The sequence below is a fragment of the Microchirus variegatus genome, assembly GCF_963457635.1.
Source record: "Microchirus variegatus genome assembly, chromosome: 4".
In the NCBI taxonomy this organism is placed as follows: domain Eukaryota; kingdom Metazoa; phylum Chordata; class Actinopteri; order Pleuronectiformes; family Soleidae; genus Microchirus; species Microchirus variegatus.
Window position 1 is genome coordinate 9441811 of NC_139805.1, and position 17508 is coordinate 9459318.

The 17508-nt window shown below is 41.4% G+C and overlaps 1 protein-coding gene across 1 annotated transcript in view; it reads left to right on the forward strand.

The window, feature by feature from the left end:
* Positions 1 to 15224, forward strand: part of dennd1b (DENN/MADD domain containing 1B) — a 100631-nt gene extending 85407 nt beyond the window's left edge. The window contains exons 16-23 of the mRNA XM_083887520.1: positions 220 to 310; positions 1849 to 1889; positions 3412 to 3447; positions 3931 to 3987; positions 5147 to 5236; positions 13046 to 13131; positions 13487 to 13709; positions 14351 to 15224. Coding sequence (XP_083743646.1) covers positions 220 to 310; positions 1849 to 1889; positions 3412 to 3447; positions 3931 to 3987; positions 5147 to 5236; positions 13046 to 13131; positions 13487 to 13709; positions 14351 to 15208 — 1482 coding nt within the window. The 3' untranslated portion in view covers positions 15209 to 15224. The remainder of the gene's footprint in view (positions 1 to 219; positions 311 to 1848; positions 1890 to 3411; positions 3448 to 3930; positions 3988 to 5146; positions 5237 to 13045; positions 13132 to 13486; positions 13710 to 14350) is intronic.
* Positions 15225 to 17508: the final 2284 nt, after the last annotated feature.

A 17508-nucleotide genomic window follows, 5' to 3' on the forward strand; every position in this document is an offset into this window, starting at 1 on the left:
CCGCCCTAATCCCTCATCTGCTCCACATTACCAAATCCCTATTACCTGCAACCCCACCTAATCTTGAGATGTAGTTTCCGTCAGGTAGGATTAATAACACCCCACAGAGGCTGGAGTGTTTGAATCAGTGTGTACGTGTGTATGTGTTTGCTTAAGTGTACCCACCCCCAACCCCCCACCCCACTCCTTTAATAAGCACGTTGTAATTTATGGTTGTAGTTCATCGACGGACGACTGGCCAAATTGAATGCAGGCCGCGGCTTCACCGACATGTTTGAAGAGGAAATCACCGAGGGGGGCTTCTGTGGAAGTGAGTAGTGCCGGGCCTGACCATCAATTAGTCACATTATAGTTGTTTGCCATATTTCATGCATTAGGCAAAAGGTATTACGCTACAGTAAGATATAAAAACTGTGAACAAAATAGGGATTAACGTTTAAAGCCATGGAGATTAAAAGAAAAGCCCTCTGCTCACCCAAATCATATCTAAATCTCAAAATTGTAAATCACGTAACTGTATAGAAAAGGCAAGTCGAGCAATGCTAAACTTTGGTTCCAAAGTTTTAGTGTTGTTTTTCTTTTGCTAATTTTCTTACAACAATGCCTGAGACCACATAAAATGCTTTAAATAAAAATGCACTAATGAACTTGAATTCCCTTCAAAGAATAAATGTGAAATAAAAATATATACATTTTTATACTTAAATCCCCCAGTTGTCATTATTTTTCATGCATGTCATGTTGAAGCAACCCTAACTGATACAAAGGTGACACAAACATCTTACTGAGGGTGGTAAAAGATTGACAGGACTAATAATATTTTGGCAGGAATGAGCTTTATTAAATGTGACGACTGTGCATGAGATAAAGGCAGTCTGAGTGCAAAACAAATCCCACAGGAGTGCTCAGACAAATTAGACTGTTTTGATCGCAACACTTCAGCTTTGAGTCGTATTTACTTAACAAGAACAAAGAAATGCCATCCAGATGTTGTAGCAAAGTACCCGTTGTATTATTAGGCTCATCTATTCTGATCTTAACCCAAACCCACGATGTCATCCGTAATTATGTTCTGCAAACATATGAGAAAACAGTCGTCCATTCTGCCCTCACAGGTCTATTATTCCAAGGTTAAATTCAGGATAATTTTTACGAGTAAATGTTTTAGTTTGTAATTATGATCGGTGAAAGGGCAAAAGACAACTTTTTAAGTTTAGTGGAAAGAGTTTTGATCGCACTAATGCCAAGGACACATGGAGCTGAGTTTTATTGACATTATTCTCATCACATAACCTGACACAGTCACTGTGTACCATGTGTCTGTAGCTATTGTGACTATGTCTCAGTGTAATGTACACAGCAGGGTTCGGAAATTAGAGGGAGCTTGGGGTGAGAAGCCTTTGAAATATCTAAAACTGACCTTGAAATTCAGATCATGTCCCGATAGAATAGTTAGCTTTTGTAACGCCCTGAGTCGAACAGTCTGCCTGATCTCCACAGCATACACAATGCTGAACCCTGTTATTCTACAAAGGTTTTTGTCGTACTGTAGATAAGATGATTGGCAAATAATAATGTACTTGAACTTCAAATATAAGTGGTGTCTATTAAAAAGTCTGACAGTTGATTTGAGATCCATGGCTGTAACCTGTACAATGTATTTCCCAACATTTGATAAATTTGCCCTGGAAATAATCTAACATGCCCGTGGAACATATTTCACAGGGATTAAAAAAAACCTATCTACCCTGATCCATAGTTTCCTTTGCTTTTCAATGTTCATACTGTGCCGTTGAGTGCAGAATACTTTTAATCATTCTTATGTCCTGTGTTTTATTTCTCCCTCAGGTAATTCAAAGTCCTATCAGCAGTGGATGCACACTGTAAAGGTATACACAGATTGTTGTGCATATCGTGCCTAAACGCTTTTATCTTTGGCTTTTGTTGTGTTCTCACTCATTTTATTCTCGAGTTCCATTTTAATTGAAAGCGTGATTGACACAATGCAGTTTGAAGTCTTAGTGTTGCCTTTGGAATGAAGGGGCTGCCTGAAATGTACGGATCCAGCTTGAGTGCACTTTGGTGTGTGAAGCGGCGCGTGCAGCAGGACAGTGGAAGCAGACAGGGAAGGAGACAAAAGTGATTTGACGTGACAAGACGTCCACCAACATGACATGTTGATCTGGCAGCAAACACAGGCGTTACTCTGCTGAACCGACCCAAGAACATAGATCTCTTCCTCCTTCTGTCGCTTCCCTCCTCTCCTTTCTCTCTTTATTTCTCTCCTTCTTTTCATCTCTGTCACAGCCCCCCTCTGTCTCTCACTCACTGAGTAGCTCTCCCTCGCCCTCCCTTTCTCCCCACGCCTTCAGCTAGGGCTGAATTAGTTCTCTAGAGTGCTCTTCAAAGGTTTGTTAAAGTTCACATTTCCTGACTGACAGGGATCTATAAGAGGGGCCTTCACCTCGTCCCCTCTCCTTCTCTCCCTCTGCCGACTTCTGAAACCCTGTCTGCCATTTCCTCTGTTTAGCCGTTTAGCTGCCGCTTTGTGCTTACACTAAAGACCAAACACAGAGAGAAGATTGAGACGCCAAAGGAGAGATGCCACAACTCGGATACAGGGAAGGAAACAGCCACACAGAGATATTGGGTACTATAATGTCAGTCTGCAGAGCTTGGTGGAGAAAATCAATCATGCATAGTCCCTTTCATGGCTGTAGTAGGCTGCTGCTACTAAATAAAAACCTCCTGGATGCTATGAATCACAACACTTTATCATGCCTCAGCAATATGATACTTTGCCTGATGTCACCACTTTTTTTTACTGAGGTAATACCACAATGGTATTTAGCAGAGGGGGTGTTGGTTGTTCTTCTCTGGGGTTTGGTGATATGGCAGGGATATTGAAACATACAGGGTTACTGTACAGTACAGTATGGCAAAAGGAATGCAGATTATATGCAGATGATACTTTAGTGTATTTGTATATTCACAAAATATTGAAATGTGAAAATTTAACATTTAAGAAGCTGATAAGTCAGCGTAACTTGTTTTAAATAATTGAAAAATAACACCCCAATTGATTATCAAAATAGCAGGCTCTATTATTAATGGTAATCGATGAATCGTAGTTCTAGTCTCAACAGAGTAGAGGTGTGAAACCGTCCTTTCTCCGATCAGGAAGTAATTTATAACATGTTTATTAATTTAAACTGATGTTGAAGCTTCAAAATCACTAATTCTCTTAGAAGTCATACGAGAAAACTTGACGTTCCACCAAAAAACTTTCTTCATTATTTCAGTAGCAGATATCTGTCTCTTTAAGTTTCTGTCGACTATTTTCTTGAATAATCCATTACTTGTTTGGTCCAAAAAGTGCACGACAAATAACTTTAGTCTTTCCTCTTACAGAGAGGAGGAGCGCTCATCAACACAGCTGTGACAAAGGTAAGTTTTCCTGCACACCACTTAGTGCTTTGTGAAATATTATATAATTCAATCCTCACGTGTTGAAAAATCCATTGAAATAGACCTCGGCTGACATGTTGCAGGGTTATTTGGGAGGGAGAAAATGATTCACTTTGCTTCAATGTATGAAAATTAACATGCGTCTTTAAAGTGTGTCTCTTGCAATTGGCCATGGAGCGTCGTGTGAGCATTGTTCCTGACAAGTGTGCATTTGATGAGCAGCACTGTGTCATTATGTGTTGTAGAATAGGTGGTCAGGCTCCTCTTTCATGTTATCACCTCCTGTTAGTGTGCAAGGCTTTTTTCTTATCCAGCCTTTTGTCTCTGTGTTTTTGCCACAAGGATCAAAGCATTTCTTGATGTTACATGAAACCAGAACAGAATGTTAATGCAACATGTTTTGATTAGTAATCTGCTTGTGTTTCTCTGTGTTTGTGTGTGTGTGTTGTTTTTTCCACCTAGGCCAAGAGTCATGCCAAGAGGGGCATCCGGGACATTAAGGGCAGACTTAAAGCCAGGGTGAGCAGTGCTGACCTTCACACCTCCTTGACACGCATGTGCACACACACTCATGCAAACGTACATACACACACGTACACATGATTTTGTAGACACATTCACACCCCGTCATAGAGGCAAACGGAGAGGCTGGTTTTTCTATGAAGCGTGAGATTCTGACGCAGCGGCTCTTAATGACTGCTGAAGCCTAGTTAGCGCTTTGTTCAGGCTGTACATTTTTAACCAGCGCCCCTCTGGCTATGGCCTGTCATGTCATCCGCGCCCGAGCCCCTCTTTCTCTTTTATTGTCTGCATATTTCATCAGATTGCCTGTGATTTCCTCAAAGCTAATGTAATGAGGTGTATGTTTCCATAAGCCTGATGGATTTGATAAGGCAATAGAAGTTTGATCTGTCAGTGGGAAAGTGAGAAGCGAGGGCACTGATGATGAACAAGAGGAGCATGCGGCGTTAACGTATGTGCGCACACAAACACACACACACACACACACACACACACACGGCAGAAGCAAAAATGAGGGGCTGAAATCTATTTGATTTTGAAGTCAGACTCTATTAGCCAGTGCAGTGAGAAGACAAATTAATTCAAGTTTCTAAAGATCACACAAACGTATGGAAATTGCTGAGAGGAAATTACCATCAGTGTTTTTGTTACCTGCTGTTTAAGAGGTGATATAGTGTGTATCTTATTGTCAAAAATAAATCCCAAGATAATAAATATTGCTGTAATCCTCACTGTACACTTTACTATGTCTGTGACAGTCAGACCCAAGCCACATACTCCCTTTATGATTTAGATTTTACCTGCGAGTATTCACAGAAACAGAACAGTCTTCTGTGTTGGATTGACTAATATAAGCCACAGTGAACGTGTTCATTAGAGTGAAGGATTACCGTCTGCCACGGAATGCAACATTGTGTTTCATTTATGTTTCAGACAGAGCTTTGGGTCAGTGACACAGAGGGAGAGCAAGTTGTAGTACATTTGCCGAGAGTAGGAAAAAATCAACTCGAATCATAATCTCCTTAAATTCTTCCATTTGAACGGATCCGCTTCATACGCCACAGATTATCCTCACAGAGCTAACTGATGTTTTAGTTTCAAATTCATGTATGACACGAATCATGTGAGATTTACGTGCTTCATTTTCCCCTCTCAGGAAGAAGAAGAAGAGGGAGTGATGGTCTGCGCGGGGTCTCCCACTAGCACCAAGAGCCTGTCTCCAAGGAGACTGCAGAAGATGAGACGGGTAAAACACGCACACACACACACGCACACACACACAGAGGAGAAAATGAGTTAACTACATTTACACCGACTTATCCTACCATCCTCCTGACAAAGATGCAGTCTTCCACTTCTGTACTCTTTCTGTCATTGCTCTTTTTCTCTCCATCCTCACATTTTTCTCTCTCCTTCTTCTTATCTCTCTCCTCTCTCTCCCTGCTCACTCTCTTCTTCCCTTCTAACGACTCTTGGAAGTACAGTAGTTTGTCAGGGTGCCAAATGTAATATAAGCACTTTTTTTTTTCTGTCAACACACTCATGTTGTACATTCAGTGTTTCGCTGTGAACAGCACGGACAGTAGAGGCAACTCATCTGCTGGTCAGCATTTCCTCTGAAGAATTTGCTTGTGCACCATAAGTGGATAGCACTTCTTTTTTCTCTTTGTTGTGTGCAGAGCTGACAGATGATGAGCGAGTACATGCACACTCACAAAATACACAATCATCAATAAATGTATCAGAAGAGTTAAGAGCATTAGGAAATTATGAGACCCTGAAGTGTAGTGTAAATTAATATGTTCTCTTATATTTCTTGGTGTTGGAAGTTTAGGTTTGTGTAATTAAAATTGCACACTGTACAGTACAAACACATGCAAATAGCCCCGGGCATACTTGTTATATCTCACACTGCATATTGCATCCATACCTCTGTAATCCCAGCTGGGGCTTTTCCACATCTTACTGCTCAGTTTAAATAGAAAATGACAAATGGACTTTCAAATCTGTCTAAAAACAAAAAGGAAAAACCTGCATGCACACACTGACATTTTGGTCACAGTCATGTAAAAGTGTGATTGGGAGAGTTTGTGCTGTCTCTAATTAGCATTGTGCTTCCTGTGTGTGTGTGTGTGTGCGTGCTTGCGTGTGTGTGTGTGTGATCAAGCTGGAAAGTCTTTGCACAGAGGAAGGTGTGACGGCCAGGGAGAGGAGAAGAACGGCAATTAGGGTTTTTCTAAAAGCCTCCTCGGACACGCTCCCCCCAGCTAGGGCACACACAAAGATGGGCTCACACACACACACACACACACACACACACACACGCGCACACACGCGCACACACGCGCACACACGCACGCACACACACACGCACACACAGATTAAAAGTTAACATGCAATTGATTTGCACACAACCCCAAACACACATATGCTGTATTCAGGCTGTACACGCCTCTGTCGCTGCCACTGAGGCCTGTTCATTGCCACAGTAACGGGTCCCTGGGGACAACTGGAGGAGGGGGACACAGGACAGAGGATTGCATGTCCCCTAGCACTGATTCTGTGTGTGTGTGTGTGTGTGTGTGTGTGTGTGTGTGTGTGTGTGTGTGTGTGTGTGTGTGTGTGTGTGTGTGTGTGTCTGTGTGTGTGTGTGTGTGTGTGTGTGTATCTCACCATTAGATTTGTTGTTTTAGCAATGCTACGTTGACCATACAGTATCATTTATTTTATCAATCACTTTATTGGAACACATCCAAAAAATACTTGGATGCAGTTTTCAGCATGACCATTGTTTGTCCTAATATTTCATGTCAACAAATGTCTGTTTCATCAGGTTTATTCAAGACATGTTTGATCATTGCATACACGTGTTGTATATGAGTTAAACTCATTGACAGTTTGCCTATATATATACATATATATATATATATACATCAATCCAAATGAATTTGACAGACGTAAAAACCACAAAGCAGGGTTAGAGTTAGTTTGCACATGACTGTATCTATACTGTATAGAGTCCATCAGTTCCTCTTTAACTGCACATGACAGTCTTCCCCATCTTACCTTTTCACTGCAGTTGTAATGATTTAATCCAGTATATTACCTCAATCCACGTGCATTCAAAACGTTCTAAAAAAAACAACTTGTTTTTTTGTGTTTGGTAAAGTCCTGCACTCCAAGATTCCTTTTCTGTCAAATAAAACGAAAGCTAAAAATGGAGAAGCGGAGAAAGCCTCGATAATTTATGGCCTGTCAGTGTGCACTAACCCCTGAAAGAGTGAAACTCTTCAAAAACATTTGTTTTAAAGAGTTTTTGGAAGTGTGTTTTTTTTGTTTGTTTGTTTATGAAATACCATTGGAAAATTATTTGGCAAGAGCATAATGAAATGAGACCTTTTTTTCTTTTATTTTGAAGGTTTTTTTCTGGCTTTCCCTTTTTTCTTTTTTCTTTTTTACCTGAATGTTTACAGCACACCGTATTTATATTTCAGGTACAGCGCAGAAATGATGGAGAGTAACACCACTACTGTTGTTATTCTCTCTTATCTCTCCGTCTCTTTCCTCTCTGTTTTTGTCTGAGATTGCATCCTATGAAATCTTTATACTGTTGATCTGCGCACAACTGTCTTGACCAGGTGTTCCCTGCTCAGGAAATTGATCTCAGTGGGACTAACCTGGTTAAATAAAGGTTAAGTAACATGAAGATGTGCACCTTTATTCTCATTGCTCCTCTTCCCTTAATATCCACAAATTCACTTTATCACCATTATGTCCGATGCTTAGTCCTCGTCAGTCGATGTCAACAAAAGTCTTTATTTCTCAATCTTAAAAATATGAATTCCTTAAATAAAAACAGTTCCCTGGACTTCCCTGCCCATTGCTGCACCACCTCCCTCTGTCATCATTGCATCCTCAAATCTCTCCATCATCTGTGATGTAGATATATTCAGGAACATGTCATCAGACGCTCTAAAAATAATAATAATAAAAGCGATTAAAGAGATTCCAAAACTCCTGCATGAAAGAAGAGTCTTGTTACACTTTTATCATTCATCGTTTTTTAAGCAAACACCTCTAAGTCTGTCCTTGAAATGAAGTGAATGATCCTGGAGAAGCTCCTTTTAATTAATCACAGCAAAAAATAAATCAAGAGTTATGAAATTCATATTCTATTTGATCAGCCAACACATGTACCAAAGTGGAAGTGCTGCCGCTGTCATATGCGTATATATTTGAGCCGTATTCCGACAGTGTGGGTGATTTGTAGTGTTTGGTGAGCTTGTAGATTAAGAATGTAGGAGTAATCTTTTTTGTTTGACAAAAACAAGACAGAATTGGACTGTGGACTTATTGTCTGATACAACAAACAACAGCCATTGTTCTGGCACCTGTATGCTTTTGTTTGTGTGTGTGTGTGTGTTTGCCACATCTGTTTTTGAGATTCTGTATGTAATACCTTTTCTTTATTTGGTGTGTGTTTAATGTGGTTTTGTGCTGTAAGCATCTGCACCTCAGCTCTTTTATACATCACTGTGTGTGTGTGTGTGTGTGTGTACTCCATGGACACACTCACATTTAGCAGTGTGCCTCAGGTTGCAGGCAACAGAATGACAGCTGTTTAGAGAGCAGAGGAGAGTGGAGGTGGGGACAGTGTTATGGGCAATGACAGCCAGCAGGCTTGTGCCCGGTGCTCAGCCTCGGGCTCTGAACTCTTCACCTGTTGAGGCTTTTAGCAGAAAACACCACACAGGTCCATGTTGGAGGAGCCACACATGTAAAAACAGAGCAACAAAGTTACATCAATGGACACACACTGTATGTCCACACATGCTTGATTAACAAGTGCTCTGATTTTTCAACCTCTAAAATTGAATAATGTAATATCTATTTGATATCTGAGGCCAATTGTAGGTTTCTGAAACAACAATGATGACCAAACAAAGTCATTATATGAAAAAATAATTGACAAATCTCTCATTTATGAAAGTGATAGTTAGTTTTAGCCCCAGTGTGTGTGTCACTGTGTCTGCCTGGGTGAATATCAGTGTGATGTCCATCAGTGAGAGACACGTACTGTATGTACACACTGTACCCGTGTCATGTCAAGTGTTGTGTTCAAAGAAGTGCCTGTTACTTTGTGTTACTGTGTTGACCAGTTCAACATGAAGAACTATTGTTGAGTAACGCTGGCGTGTATTTTAATACAGTCACTCTTAACTGGAAATACTGATCACAATGAGAGCCAGAGACATTATGTACTTTATAGTCAGTGTGTGATCAACACGCTGTACTTGGACAGCATACAGAAGCAGTGTGATGACTTTCATTTTAACATTTATTTAATAATTAATGTACAAAATGAGGTTTTCTAAGCGATTCTTTGATGTAAAATTGTGCTCGTAATAATTTAGAGTTTAAAAAGAATAGCTAACATTCAGTGTGTGTGTGTGTGTGTGTGTGTGTGTGTGTGTGTGTGTGTGTGTGTGTGTGTGTGTGTGTGTGTGTGTGTGTGTGCGCGCGCATGGGGGTGCGTGCGTGCATGTGTGTGTTTACATGGTTATTTGTTCATGTTTGTAGTCTTAGGTCCTCCCCACTTCAGAGAATTGGGCAGCTTTCTCCTCCTCACTGAAACCAAAGTGCCACCTCCTGGCTCCATCGCGGTACTGCACCGCATCCATTCACAGAAAGACACCTGGTGATTTCACTCGATGAGTTTACTTGTAACAGAATGAGCATAATTCACATTCTCCTTCTTTTATGGCTGCTGTTTTAAGTCAAGGGAATGTGGGCTTTCAGCAGCAGCCAGTTGGACAGAAAACGAGCAGCAGATCTTGCCTCAAACGTTATTTTTTTCTCCCCCTCCTCCCTATCAAGTGAGCAGCTCTTAAACAGGCAGACTTATACTTGGCCATATTTCTGCAGAGGCTCTGCCTCTCTCCAAGGTTTGTTTGCATTTTATCGGAATCTCTATACAAAACACTGCCAAGCTGTGAGATCAGTGCCCACTCAGAAATACCATATGAAATATATAATGTAAGACTATTAAAGTCCACTAGCGTCTGGACCCGTCACAGTGAGCCATAGTTGTTCCGCTTAACCGGCCATGCAGGGAAAGAAGGGGATAGGAGGGGGGGAAAGTTTGTTTCTTTAAATGTAGACTTAAATGGATGATGAGTATTTTCCCCTCATAATCACAATGATAAAATGTAATTTCTCAGTTCAAGTCTGACATTTTTAAAGCCCTTCTACATTAAATACCTTTGTTTATTGCATTAGGAGGCCCACAGTATAAAAAGGTTAAAGAAAAGGATAATAAACGTTCGCATTTTTAAAAATGTAATAACTGGTAGAGAATGTTCCTTTTTTTTAAATGTTTGTATGGATAAGTACAAAATGGCACAATAAAAGAGTCTTTCTTTCTCAGATAATGTTAGTTTTACTGAAATACCCTGACCTTTTTCTTTCTTTTTAAAACAAAAGAAAGTATTTGTTATTGTTTTCATGTCTTGAGCTGCTGTACTGTATCTTCTCCTGACTCTTTGGCTTTCTCTCTGCGTTCTGTGCAGTCTCTCAGTTGTGGTGGTGAGGTTGGCAGCGAGAGTCAGGCAGACAGAAACAATGACATCTGTCACCGACAGTCGAGTGATGGAGGGAGGAAATAGGAGACAGGGAGGCATGGAGGGAGAAATCGCCTTTTCATTTTTGTCTTTCAGCTTTCCATTAGCCGACAGTGAGGAGCTAACGAAGGAGCAGTATGATAATCTGTTGTTCTGCTATTTCATGCTTTTCACTGTCCTGTCAGGCCTGGGGTTGGTAGCAGAGCTGTCACAGTTTCAACATGGGAGGCGTTTGCACTGATTTAGAATATCTCACCATGGATATTGAGATTTGAAAGCATTTATCAAGTTTTTTCTTTTCTTTTTTGGTTGCTGTTTTTTTCTTTTCTACAATGACTTATTATAGAGCTCAGATTTATCACTGATATTTCTGAAGGAGCAGTAACCTGATCCCCGACTAAAACACACTCATCTCACACCACGGCCGCTAAAATGAATGCAGCATGTTGAAAAAGGCGGAAAATAAAGAGGATGTAAACCAACTCCTGTGCTAAATTTGGCGCTGCTATCGTAAAACGCTTAGTTGTTGTAAATAGTTTAATCTTAACTGCTGTGCTCAAGGGTCACAGTGAAGAGAGGGAATGACAAATTGATAAAGCCGTGAAGAGAGCTACCATCCATTTACTGCTCCCTATGGAACTTCCTCTCAGGCAGACGGCACCAAAGCTGTAACCAAGATCAGAGGAGCAGGCTTCATGACCTGTGTCTGGTTGTGTTTGGGTTCACCTTGCTTTAATAAACACCTAAATGCAGAGAGAGGCCCCGCGTCCCCGTACACATATATGTCACACAAATGAAGTGACTGCATGCAACATAAACATAACCGTGCATGTGTTTGTAGTTTTTGTCAGTATTTCTGTCCAGAGCTCACCCTCCCAAGTGTCTCACAGGTGCATCTCCGCTCTGCCGGCCTGCTCTAGTTGGCTGGCATGTGGGCCTGGCCCCAGATTTACGGCCCTGACACAGGAATCCATTAAAGGCTGTTTAGGGATCCCAGGCCCGAGCCCCTCTGAAATCTCTTTCATTATAGCTCCAAGCTACCATGGAAGAGGAGAGGCTGCGCCAATCAGCAGTGCCACCACATGTGTTCGTGTTTAGCTCAATGGCTGAGAGGCTTATATGGCTACTGCACACATCTCCTCTTCTGACTTTTATGGAGAAAATGGCACTTTAACTCTTTTTTTTTTTCTGCATGTGTGTGTGCTTGCGTGTGTGTGTGTGTGTGACTTCACTGGCCGAACACAGGCCCTAAATGAGGCCAGGCCAGTCACACGTTACATTCCGCCTGTCTGGCTGGCACTGCGTCGGCTAATCAACACCGGCTTGGTCCACGGTTCCACCGCTGACCCCCCACCCCCGTCCCCACCATTCCCATCATTCTTAAGGTCTTCAAGGAATCTTTCCTCACCTCTCTACATTTTATTCCTTCCTTTTTTTTTTATCCCCCCCTCCATCTCCTTATCCTTGTTTCTTACAGTGCTTCACCGTCTCAGATTTCCAGCTACCAGAACCACAAACCATAATGTCCTCAGTTCTCTTTGCTCTGCTCAACCTTTCTGTTAGTTTTTGGCTTCATTAATGTATCTAACAAAAGTTTACTAAAAGAGAGGAGAAGCTAAGTAGATGTTCATCACAATCACACAAATGCACACATTGCCTGTATAAAAGAAAAACCCTGGACATGGAAGGATTATTTGAGAAGAAGTGTGCAAAAAGCAAGAGCAAAAAAAGAGAGCGAGCATTCAAAAGTGAAAGATTGTATGAGCGTAAGCGAACATGCACGCACAGTGAGGGAGGAACATGTGCGTCGTAGTGGAAGGCATGTTAATAAGTGGCCTGGGGGCAGATTTGGGTTCCCATGGGGAGAGTCCTGCCCCGCTCTGTAAAGCCTCTGACTCTTCTTAAATCGGCCATTAAACACGGTACACAGGTGGCTTATTAAAGTGTGTCAGACAACTACAGGACACACTGATCATTCCCCACACAGAAGTGACAAATATAATCACGTGCATTGGCGTCGTAATACAAATGACTCGTTCAGTTACCCCGCACCTCAACTCATAGTGCCTAAGTAGTTTTTGGCTCACTTATAATGCTGAGTTTGGCTAAGAACTGCAGAGGATTTTTAAAGATTTTTATCCCTAGACTCAAATTTGACAAATTTAGTCCCAAACCTTAGGGTCCAGGCTCATTAAGACGAGCCATAGCTCCTGTCCTGTTATGTACCTACCAAACACAGACCTGTATCGAGTACCAAGTCTTATTTTTCATGAAAAGCTGTTCTGGGAAGAAACTAAATATTCTGTCTGGACTCAATGCTTCTCAGGAGCCTTGTATCTTTAAGCAGAGACCACAGCTTCGTTTTTTGTTATTGTTTTATCATTTTATTCCTTTCATTTACCGGCATCCACTTGCTACATTATTGTCATTAACAGCAGAACCTCCGCAAGTCCCCCATGAGCATGGACCCCCGAGATCTGGGCTATGGTCTTGATGATGATGAGCTGGACAGTGCAAGCAAGTAAGATCTCCTCTTTTTATGAACTGTTAGCACTATATGTATTTGTCTTTGAAGCCATATTTATATTAGGTATGTATGTCATGTATGTGCAGACAGAGTAACCTTAACTGACTGATGCATTTTATTGAGAGGAATCTGGCAGCCTGTTGAAAAGCAGACTCTTTTGCTTTTACTAAGGATAACACTGCCCCCAAGTGGACAGTATTGGTAAAAGCACAATTTGACAGAAATGGCATGTCATGCATTGAAACAGTTATAGTTCAACACATCATGAGTTAAAATTTAAAAACAGAATCATCGTGCAAAACGTGGCAAATGGACGGATTTGTCACTGTCGTCTCTCCTCAAAACACAGAATCTCCTCAGAGGACAGTGGGGACGTTCCCTCGTACACCGAGGACAGCGATGATTCGTACTCGCTGGAGCTCGACATCGACTCCACGAGCTCGGGTCAGATGAACCTGCTGGCAGAAATCCTGGACTCTCTGAACACCACCACACTGGAACAGGGAAAACTCAGCGCAGCCAAGAGCCTGGACTTCTTCAGGTCCATGGAAGACTTGGACTACAAGACCCCGGTACGCAAGAAACTGTAGAAGAAGCTATATATATTAGATTATGAGGCAATATAATCTCAAAACAGACACGTCCTAATTAAGTTACATAAAGTGACTTGTGTTCTTCATCTCCTGCAGGTGAATCAGACTTTATTATGAGGTGTTTACATGTGTCAGTTCATTGAGATTAGAAAGTTTACCCTGAGGCTGAAGTTTACATGTCAGACTCTGAGGAGAGGGAACATCTCCACACAAGGCACAGAGCTACGTCTTCAACCAAAATTGAGCAGTCAATACCAAATACCACAAAATTGTTTAAAGTTGCTTTTTGCTTAAGTTATTAAGAGCAAGGTCAAAGATCTTGAAATTGTTTCAATAAAAGTTTAAATGTGCATATTTTGTGACTGGTTTGTTTGGGTTAGGGGGCGTGACATTTTTTCAACGACTTAGAGCAGTCTATATGACCTTCAACGACCAAAAGGTTACAACTATTAAATGAACTACATTAGGTTAAATAGGTCAGAGCTTCATAATGCCAGACAGATTATAATCACTGTTAGGGTTTACGTCACTTACACCAATCGTGTGCATGTTTCACACTGGTGTTTTCATAAAGGTGTTTATTATATTGTTGTGTTCTTGTGTTTTTTTTTCTTGAACAGACTAAACCCACTCCCTCCAGCGAGTGTAAACCTGCAGATGAGAGTGATTGTGGTGATGATCAGGGCAGCTGGAACATGGGCCAGGATGATAGCGCAGTCCATGGGAAACACCTGCCACCGTCTCCACGGAGACAGCCCAACAAGAGCAGCCTGAAGAAACCCATCGTAGCTCCTCCAGTGACTGTCGTTGTCGCCGCTACACCCCAGACCAAGACGGATGATGTCTCCAAACCTTCTCCTCAGCCCAACTCTGACCCCGTCCTTCGCACTTTACTTCCAGCGCGACAACCAGAATACCGCTTCACCTATTCGCCCTTACTTCCCCTTAGACTTACACCCACCACACCGTCTCAGATGCTCTCTGTCAGTAATAGTTCTCCACAAACCGTTTCTCACCTGGACTATTCTTCTGCTCCAGTGGGCCGGTCCCGGACCATTTCAGAACCCCATGCCGGCACTGAACTTCTTCAGAGCCAGAACCAGACTTCCTCTACCAGCATCCTGAGGCGGAAGGTAGTGTCGAAGGAGGTGGTGAAGCAGTACCAGGAAAAAGCCCTCCAGAGGCAGGGCAGCAAGAGCCAAAGGGAAGAAGAGGGAAGCCTATCCAAACACAGACAGACCGCTATGCCGGTTCCCTGGGAGAAAGAGGATTCAAAGGATAGGCTACCTGAGCTCAAACTGTCTCTGGGTCAGGATAAAAGCTCCAGCGAAGCTGTGGTGCAGGATCAAGGCGTCCTCCAGGATGGTGATTCCACGTGTTGCCTCAGTTCTGTTGTCCACAGTGGCCTGCAGCTCTCCAAGGTTCACTGTAACAACAGTCACCACCAGGTCCAGGACAAAGCCACAGACCAATCCTGAGCGAGGTCAAACACTCAGTCTGTGAAAAACGCCATAGGGTCTGATCAAATATATTCACCGTCATGCTTCTATAACATTTAGCTGCAGTCAAAAAGTTAGGAACACGCAGATGTCATACAGATATATATGTGTAACTGTGAGGTATGAGCTCTTGTTACAGGAAAAGGAAAGAGATTCATTGGTAATCGATAATTACATCATTGCAACAAAAGACAAAAACAATCTGAGCACATTTCTAAAAGAAGTTGATGAATTTTTCTTTTGTAACTTCAAAGGAAAAATAACATTATTTCCTCTCAAAATTTAGGCAAAGTTAAAATTAGTTTTTGAAACAAACGTGAGGCTAATCTCACAGTCGTGAGATGCCAAAGTAACACTGAGTTTAAATTTCTTAACACAAGTGACGATGTGGTGGGAGAGCAGCTCCACAGAAAGTGCACAACATAGGCATTATGTGCTGTTATTTCACTTTAAGGGATGTGTACGAACAAAAAAACAAGTCTAGAATCATTTACATTTCTGAACAATACATTTAATGTGTTCCTTTTTTCTTCATTCCAAAACATAATATTGACATCATCCAACACAGACCAGTCAATTATATGTTATAGAAAGTATATGTAGCCAAATGTTGACAGAGGGATGTTTGACAATGTAGATAAGTCCTCAACAAACCTCCTGTTTCTCAGTGTTCCAAACATTTCATGTGATCAAATTGAACTTGCACTCATATATATATATATATGTATATATATAAACAAATAATACTCAGTTATTACTCCCTGGTACTAAAATATTTCAAGAAAAAAAAAACTAAGTGAAGAGAGTTTATCCACAAACTGTGTTTGATAATTGTTTGCTTTCATCACGATGCCTTAAGTGGACATGTGATTTGTTGATGATACTCTGGTGTTTAATCATCAGAATGGTCTCACAGCGCTGTAGTGTAGTCATAGGACAGTGAGGGACTGGGGGCAGGTCAATTATTATTATTTTTTGCAAAAAAGGGCTCACAGTAGGTCGACCGTGTTCATATTTCATGTGAGTGTCTTGAAAATGTAGCTCACCAACATACAGTCCTAGCAATTTATTTCAACGTGCCACAAGGGGGAGCCTGCACTTTTCCATTTCCATGGCCTGCTCATGCTCCGCCCCCCAAACACTGTCATTCATTACAGTTACTGATGTGTTTTTTTTTTGTTTTTTTTTAAGTCATGGTTTTTGTTACGCCAAATGTTTATATGAGTACAGAGGAAACCAAATACTCTTTTGTGGCCGTGAAATAAGTATAATGTATGCATTAATTTGTATAATAGTTAAACTTATAATGATTCCTTGCAATGCTAAGCTTTGTCACTCATTCCCAAACTAAATTTAAACTCTGTCGATCGTTTTTTGCTTATGCAGCTCTTAATTATAATCCAATTATATTATTAGTTAGTATTTCATTAGCATGTTAAACCTATTTTCATGGCCACAATCTGAGTCCCCCCCCCCCCCTCCCATATTACCTGGGGCTCTGTAGGAAACAAAAGCACGTTGCTAACGACAACAAAAACATTGCTTATAAACCAAAGTAAAGTAGAGTACGAACAGAAAGCTCCTCGTGAACTATTGCAAAAATATTGTGAATCGCAATGATTTGCCTGGAATAATCGCGATATGAAATATTCATGTCATAGTTCATTTATTCTGCTGTTACTTGTGCACGTCAGTGTCCTCGTCTTCATCCTTCTCCACCATCAGCTCTCCCATCAGTCTCATTCTCAGTCCTAACAACGGTGGCCAGTCTTTGCAGAGCTCGTGAGGTCTGGAGTTCATGTGGAACAGGATGAATTGTTCTGTTATTTCTGTTGTAAAGAGCAAAAGTTAACAGTGCATTATTCTGTTCTTCTGTCATTGCTTCCAGGCTCCCCCTCACCCTGTTTGTGGCACGCAGCCCCGAGCCCCATTTATTACATATGATGATGTAAAACTTTTAAAGTAGGTCACAAATACTGAGCATAGTTTCCATTTCAGTCTTAAAGAAGCTGCAGCTTCGGTAGAAAACAAGAGTAAAGGCTGGTTAGTATGAGTTTATATTTGTTGGCTTTTAAGGAAAAGCATATGGAGTTGTCTGTAACTCAGATGAGGACATGCAGTCTCCGTCCGTGTCACCCTGCAGTGATTGATGATTGTACTGTAACCCGAGCAATACAGTTCTCCTCCTCACACAGTAACATGGATGTAATGTGTCTGTCACAGACTCTCCTGTGGAGAGGAACGTCATGTTCACAGATCCTGGGTTCACATCATTCTGT